This window comes from Oncorhynchus mykiss, chromosome 18 (assembly GCF_057628025.1).
Source record: "Oncorhynchus mykiss isolate SJ-2025 chromosome 18, ASM5762802v1, whole genome shotgun sequence".
Taxonomy (NCBI): Eukaryota; Metazoa; Chordata; class Actinopteri; order Salmoniformes; family Salmonidae; genus Oncorhynchus; species Oncorhynchus mykiss.
The window spans coordinates 59,336,115-59,343,614 of record NC_143039.1 but is presented as its reverse complement, the minus strand read 5'-3'; the positions used below and the strand labels follow the sequence as shown (position 1 = coordinate 59,343,614).

The 7,500-nt window shown below is 44.1% G+C and overlaps 1 protein-coding gene across 2 annotated transcripts in view; it reads right to left on the bottom strand.

The window, feature by feature from the left end:
• The window catches only part of LOC110496472 (adenylate cyclase type 2), a 98,239-nt gene that overhangs the window by 53,164 nt on the left and 37,575 nt on the right, over window positions 1-7,500 (bottom strand). For both annotated transcript variants that reach the window (XM_036953052.2, XM_036953050.2), the window contains exons 6-11: window positions 7,198-7,309; window positions 6,137-6,264; window positions 4,534-4,692; window positions 4,168-4,300; window positions 3,770-3,946; window positions 3,600-3,640 (exon numbers count right to left, since the gene is read on the bottom strand). In XM_036953052.2, coding sequence (XP_036808947.1) covers window positions 3,600-3,640; window positions 3,770-3,946; window positions 4,168-4,300; window positions 4,534-4,692; window positions 6,137-6,264; window positions 7,198-7,309 — 750 coding nt within the window. The remainder of the gene's footprint in view (window positions 1-3,599; window positions 3,641-3,769; window positions 3,947-4,167; window positions 4,301-4,533; window positions 4,693-6,136; window positions 6,265-7,197; window positions 7,310-7,500) is intronic.

Sequence of the window (7,500 nt, the reverse complement as noted above, 5' to 3'; positions counted from 1 at the left end):
CCTGTTGCTGCAGGATTATTTTGCTGCTGTAGCAAACTGGCTGAAACTAAGGTCCTACATCTGTAATGGAATCTATAGTGGTGTAGAAAGGAGCCATAGGTTGGTGTATATAGATAGATCTATTCCTGGAGGAGGATGAGAGAACAACATTACTCAGATGGTTAGACAGTCTTGACACAGGAAATAGTGACATCAACCGTGTATTGTTCTACACAACCAATAACATAACAGTCATAATATTAAACTAAGGTTAGGCCTGAATGATCTTACCCATCAAACCCTTCTTTAATACCTTTTGATATACGAACAATAACGACAGGCAATTTTCTGTATTCAGAACATACAGTACAGCGATGCCAACAATATGAGTACGTTGATCAATATTATATCCTGTTTGGATGTTCTTAAGACATGACTGGTGTAAAGGAAAGATGACTGATCTGTAGGGGTAAAGTCTGTGGTCTGGTGTAAAGTAAAGATGACTGATCTGTAGGGATAAAGTCTGGTGGTCTGGTGTAGAGTAAAGATGACTGATCTGTAGGGGTAAAGTCTGGTGTAGAGTAAAGATGACTGATCTGTAGGGGTAAACGTCTGGTGTAGAGTAAAGATGACTGATCTGTAGGGGTAAAGTCTGGTGTAGAGTAAAGATGACTGATCTGTAGGGGTAAAGTCTGGTGTAAAGTAAAGATGACTGATCTGTAGGGGTAAAGTCTGGTGTAGAGTAAAGATGACTGATCTGTAGGGGTAAAGTCTGGTGGTCTGGTGTAGAGTAAAGATGACAGATCTGTAGGGGTAAAGTCTGGTGTAAAGTAAAGATGACTGATCTGTAGGGGTAAAGTCTGGTGGTCTGGTGTAGAGTAAAGATGACTGATCTGTAGGGGTAAAGTCTGGTGGTCTGGTGTAAAGTAAAGATGACTGATCTGTAGGGGTAAAGTCTGGTGGTCTGGTGTAGAGTAAAGATGACTGATCTGTAGGGGTAAAGTCTGTGGTCTGGTGTAGAGTAAAGATGACTGATCTGTAGGGGTAAAGTCTGGTGTAGAGTAAAGAAGACTGATCTGTAGGGGTAAAGTCTGGTGGTCTGGTGTAAAGTAAAGATGACTGATCTGTAGGGGTAAAGTCTGGTGGTCTGGTGTAGAGAAAAGATGACTGATCTGTAGGGGTAAAGTCTGGTGGTCTGGTGTAAAGAAAAGATGACTGATCTGTAGGGGTAAAGTCTGGTGTAAAGAAAATATGACTGATCTGTAGGGGTAAAGTCTGGTGTAAAGGAAGGATGACTGATCTGTAGGGGTAAAGTCTGGTGTAAAGGAAAGATGACTGATCTGTAGGGGTAAAGTCTGGTGGTCTGGTGTAAAGAAAAGATGACTGATCTGTAGGGGTAAAGTCTGGTGGTCTGGTGTAAAGTAAAGATGTCTGACCTGTAGGGGTAAAGTCTGGTGGTCTGGTGTAAAGAAAAGATGACTGATCTGTAGGGGTAAAGTCTGGTGTAAAGTAAAGATGACTGATCTGTAGGGGTAAAGTCTGGTGGTCTGGTGTAGAGTAAAGATGACTGATCTGTAGGGGTAAAGTCTGGTGGTCTGGTGTAAAGAAAAGATGACTGATCTGTAGGGGTAAAGTCTGGTGTAAAGTAAAGATGACTGATCTGTAGGGGTAAAGTCTGGTGGTCTGGTGTAAAGTAAAGATGACTGATCTGTAGGGGTAAAGTCTGGTGGTCTGGTGTAAAGTAAAGACGACTGATCTGTAGGGGTAAAGTCTGGTGGTCTGGTGTAAAGTAAAGATGACTGATCTGTAGGGGTAAATTCTGGTGGTCTGGTGTAAATTAAAGATGACTGATCTGTAGGGGTAAAGTCTGTAGTCTGGTGTAGAGTAAAGATGACTGATCTGTAGGGGTAAAGTCTGGTGGTCTGGTGTAAAGTAAAGATGACTGATCTGTAGGGGTAAAGTCTGGTGTAGAGTAAAGATGACTGATCTGTAGGGGTAAAGTCTGGTGTAAAGTAAAGATGACTGATCTGTAGGGGTAAAGTCTGGTGTAGAGTAAAGATGACTGATCTGTGGGGGTAAAGTCTGGTGGTCTGGTGTAGAGTAAAGATGACTGATCTGTAGGGGTAAAGTCTGGTGTAGAGTAAAGATGACTGATCTGTAGGGGTAAAGTCTGTGGTCTGGTGTAGAGTAAAGATGACTGATCTGTAGGGGTAAAGTCTGGTGGTCTGGTGTAAAGTAAAGATGACTGCTCTGTAGGGGTAAAGTCTGGTGGTCTGGTGTAGAGTAAAGATGACTGATCTGTAGGGGTAAAGTCTGGTGGTCTGGTGTAAAGGAAAGATGACTGATCTGTAGGGGTAAAGTCTGGTGTAGAGTAAAGATGACTGATCTGTAGGGGTAAAGTCTGGTGGTCTGGTGTAAAGAAAAGATGACTGATCTGTAGGGGTAAAGTCTGGTGTAAAGAAAATATGACTGATCTGTAGGGGTAAAGTCTGGTGTAAAGGAAGGATGACTGATCTGTAGGGGTAAAGTCTGGTGTAAAGGAAAGATGACTGATCTGTAGGGGTAAAGTCTGGTGGTCTGGTGTAAAGAAAAGATGACTGATCTGTAGGGGTAAAGTCTGGTGGTCTGGTGTAAAGTAAAGATGTCTGACCTGTAGGGGTAAAGTCTGGTGGTCTGGTGTAAAGAAAAGATGACTGATCTGTAGGGGTAAAGTCTGGTGTAAAGTAAAGATGACTGATCTGTAGGGGTAAAGTCTGGTGGTCTGGTGTAGAGTAAAGATGACTGATCTGTAGGGGTAAAGTCTGGTGGTCTGGTGTAAAGAAAAGATGACTGATCTGTAGGGGTAAAGTCTGGTGTAAAGTAAAGATGACTGATCTGTAGGGGTAAAGTCTGGTGGTCTGGTGTAAAGTAAAGATGACTGATCTGTAGGGGTAAAGTCTGGTGGTCTGGTGTAAAGTAAAGACGACTGATCTGTAGGGGTAAAGTCTGGTGGTCTGGTGTAAAGTAAAGATGACTGATCTGTAGGGGTAAATTCTGGTGGTCTGGTGTAAATTAAAGATGACTGATCTGTAGGGGTAAAGTCTGTAGTCTGGTGTAGAGTAAAGATGACTGATCTGTAGGGGTAAAGTCTGGTGGTCTGGTGTAAAGTAAAGATGACTGATCTGTAGGGGTAAAGTCTGGTGTAGAGTAAAGATGACTGATCTGTAGGGGTAAAGTCTGGTGTAAAGTAAAGATGACTGATCTGTAGGGGTAAAGTCTGGTGTAGAGTAAAGATGACTGATCTGTGGGGGTAAAGTCTGGTGGTCTGGTGTAGAGTAAAGATGACTGATCTGTAGGGGTAAAGTCTGGTGTAGAGTAAAGATGACTGATCTGTAGGGGTAAAGTCTGTGGTCTGGTGTAGAGTAAAGATGACTGATCTGTAGGGGTAAAGTCTGGTGGTCTGGTGTAAAGTAAAGATGACTGCTCTGTAGGGGTAAAGTCTGGTGGTCTGGTGTAGAGTAAAGATGACTGATCTGTAGGGGTAAAGTCTGGTGGTCTGGTGTAAAGGAAAGATGACTGATCTGTAGGGGTAAAGTCTGGTGTAGAGTAAAGATGACTGATCTGTAGGGGTAAAGTCTCACCTCTCTCTTCTCTGGTAGTGATACTGGCCCATTGGAACATCCTGAAACACACAATCGCAGAAGGGAGGCTGGACACGAGTGTTTATCAATGTGTTTGTGTGTGTGTGTGTGTGTGTGTGTGTGTGTGTGTGTGTGTGTGTGTGTGTGTGTGTGTGTGTGTGTTTACTCACAGTAGTGTTAATCTTGCCGTTGTCAGTAGTCATGCTGTCTCTGTGGTGTAGGTTAGCAAAGGGTTTTGCCGCCCCCCACGACTCCAGGTATCGAGTCATTCTGACCGATGCCCTCATCTTCCCTCCGTCCAATGTAGAACGAGAACGTGTACACAGGTGGGGGCTCCGCCTCTCAGCCTGGTGAACCAATCAAAATGGAGAGCAGTATAACTTCCCCCCCCTTTTATCTTCTCTAAGATCTATTTCTCAAATCAAGCAAACAGCTTCATGCAGTTTTTATGTATTATAAACAGTAGCATATACCCAATAAATCGGTAGTTTATAAACGTGAGTTTTTAGAGTATGTTATATCTGTGGTTGTGTTTGGACCACCTTTGGACCACATTCTAACGTCTCACTTTGGGGTTGATGACCAGGTAGGTGATGACTTCGTGTTCCTTCAGGTAAAAGTCTCTACTTTGTCCCTCCCCTGGTTCCACCTTATAGGAGCCCTTCAGATGCTCCAATGTTACTGAGGAGATATGGACACGCCTGGGGGAGGAGAGAAGAGAGAGGGAAGAGGTGGAGAGAGGGAGGAAGGAAGAGAGAGGAAGAGGTGGAGAGAGGGAGGAAGGAAGAGAGAGGAAGAGGTGGAGAGAGGGAGGAAGGAAGAGAGAGGAAGAGGTGGAGGGTGATTAATAAACATAAGCCAAATGGTTTGTGAATGCAAATATTTATTGGGAAATATTTCAAGAAACAACAGACCCCCTATTGGTTGATCTTACCCTGGCACGCCCCCTGCCTCCATGTGATTGGCTAGAGTGACATCATGCGACCAGACATCGTATTGCCACTTCTGGAGGCCGATGACGCCACACAGCACGTTCCCAGAATGCACCCCGACTCGCATATTGATGTCAACCCCAGTAGCATCCCGCACCTTCCTAAGGTAAAAATGTTGAACCTCAAATGAACCTCTGCTTTTTCTATTGGGTGAAAAATATTCTGAGTTTGGGTGTGTGTGTCTCAGGACAAAGGTTGTCTGAGTGAATGCGTAGTGTGTGTGTGTGTGTGTGTGTGTGTGTGTGTGTGTGTGTGTGTGTGTGTGTGTGTGTGTGTGTGTGTTTGTGTGTGTGTGTGTGTGTTTAGCCCGCTGGCGCACTGGAGAGGATTAGTTTATCATCACTATTTCACATTGTATTTGCACTACAGCTCACACACAGCTGAGACCCAGTCTGGCTGGGATAGAGGCTTGTGTGTGAGCGTGTGTGTTTGTACGTGTCTATGTGCCTGTGTATGAGTGTGTGTGTGTGTTTGTACATGACTACATGCCTGTGTTTGTGTGTGCATGTGCTCGTGCACGTGTGTGTGTGTGTGTGTTTGTATATGACTACATGCCTGTGTTTGTGTGTGCATGTGCTCGTGCATGTGTGTGTGTGTGTGTGCGTGTGTCTGCTAGTGCATACAGTTGAAGTCGGAAGTTTGCATACACTTAGGTTGAAGTCATTAAAACTCGTTTTTCAACCACTCCACATATTTCTTGTTAACAAACTATAGTTTTGGCAAGTCGGTTAGGACATCTACTTTGTGCATGACACAAGTAATGTTTCTAACAATTGTTTACAGTCCGATAATGAAACAAAAATAGAACTGTTTAGCCATAATGACCATCGTTATGTTTGGAGGATAATGGGGGAGGCTTGCAAGCCGAAGAACACCCAATCCCAACCGTGAAGCACAGGGGTGGCAGCATCATGTTGTAGGGGTGCTTTGCTGCAGGAGGGACTGGTGCACTTCACAAAATAGATGGCATCATGAGGGATGAAAATTAGGTGGATATATTGAAGCAACATCTCAAGACATCAGTCAGGAAGTTAAAACTTTGTCGCAAATGGGTCTTCCAAATGGACTATGACTCCAAACAAACATCCAAAGTTGCTGCAAAATGGCTGAAGGACAACAAAGTCAAGGTATTGGAGTGGCCATCACAAAGCCCTGACCTCAATCCCATAGAAAAGTTGTGGGCAGAACTGAAAGAGCATGTGTGAGCAAGGAGGCCTATAAACCTGACTCAGTTACACCAGCTCTGTCAGGAGGAATGTGCCAAAATTCACCCAACTTATTGTGGGAAGCTTGTGGAAGGCTACCCAAAACGTTATTCTGACATTTCACATTCTTAAAATAAAGTGGTGATCCTAACTGACCTAAGACAGGGAATTTTTACTTGGATTAAATGTCAGGAATGGTGAAAAACTGAGTTTAAATGTATTTGGCTCAGGTGTATGTAAACTTCCGACTTCAACTGTATGTACGTTTGTGTGTGTGTGTTGTATGTGTGTTTGTGTGTGTTAAATGTGCATGTGTGAAAGCAGAGAGCTGGTGTTTTACTTGATGGCCTCACACATGTCCAGTCCCATCTTGACACAGTTGCCTGCATGGTGTGGTAGAGACTCTGGCAGGCCTGATACACAGTAATAACAATCACCCAGGATCTTTATACGCATACACTCATTCTCCTGGAGAGAGGAGCGGGAGCGAGTGAGAGAGAGAGAGGGAAAGAGAGAGAGAGCGGGAGAGAAAGAGAGAGAGAGAAAGAGAGAGAGAGAGAGAGAGAGAGAGAGAGAGAGAGAGAGAGAAAAGGAGAGGGAGAGAGAAAAGAAGAGAGCGAGAGAGTAGGTGAGAGGGAGAGAGAGACATGAGTTAGTAGGGAGAGGAATAGGGAGAGGGGGCAACAGATGCACAGAGCTAGGGAGGGAAAGAGAGAGAGAGAAAAAGTGAATTTCAGAATCAGAATAAAAAACTTACTTTGTCTAAATAAAATATAAGAAATCGAAAGAAAATCCAAATATGACCTGGGGTTTACAGATTATGCAAATAGCCATAAACCACCATATTCAAAAATCTACTTTTCATCAACTTTGTAGGAACTTTGCATAGCTTGTGGAAATACATTACTGTGCATCCCTAGTGAACACGTACACCTACACAGATGTGCTAATGCCCTCTCACACACACAACGATGACCAAAACACACTCCCACTAGATGTGAGGCTGCTTACAGCAATGCCCAAACATCCAAACTCCTCTGTCTATTATATAACAAACAAATTGCTGGGGAACTAGGCAGTGTGTGTGTGCGTGTGCGTGCGTGCGTGTGCGTGTGTGTGTGTGTGTGTGTGTGTGTGTGTGTGTGTGTGTGTGTGCGTGTGCGTGCGTGTGTGTGTGTTGGCCTGTAGCTGTACTGACATGAATCAACAGCTAACACTCCATCTGAGAAAACACAGCAGACAGATCAGCAAGAGAGAAAACTTCCCACGGATATTACGCACAACTACCTTAATGTGGTATAGTGTGCTAGTTTGTCTGTGTGAGTGTGTCCATGTGTGTGTGTGCTAGCATGTGTGTCATCCCTCTGTGTGTGTCATCCCTCTGTGTGTGTGTAACATTACCTTGGCGATCTGGTCAAACTTGCCGAACAATTCATTCAGCATGTGCACCAGTTCTCCGGGTGAGCAGTCACCAGCCAGTTTAGTGAACCCGACTATGTCTGCATACAGAATACTGAAACAAACAGAGAGAGAGAAACAGAGAGATAGTGAGAGAGAGAGAGAGGGAAGAGATTCAAAGGGCTTAAAACAAAGTAAAAAACAAGTGTCTTCTACTTTCCTTCTCTCTTTCTTTTCTTATGCTCTGCAGAATACTACAGAGAGAGAGAGAAGTGACAGAGGAATACCCATTCAGTAAAAGGCCCA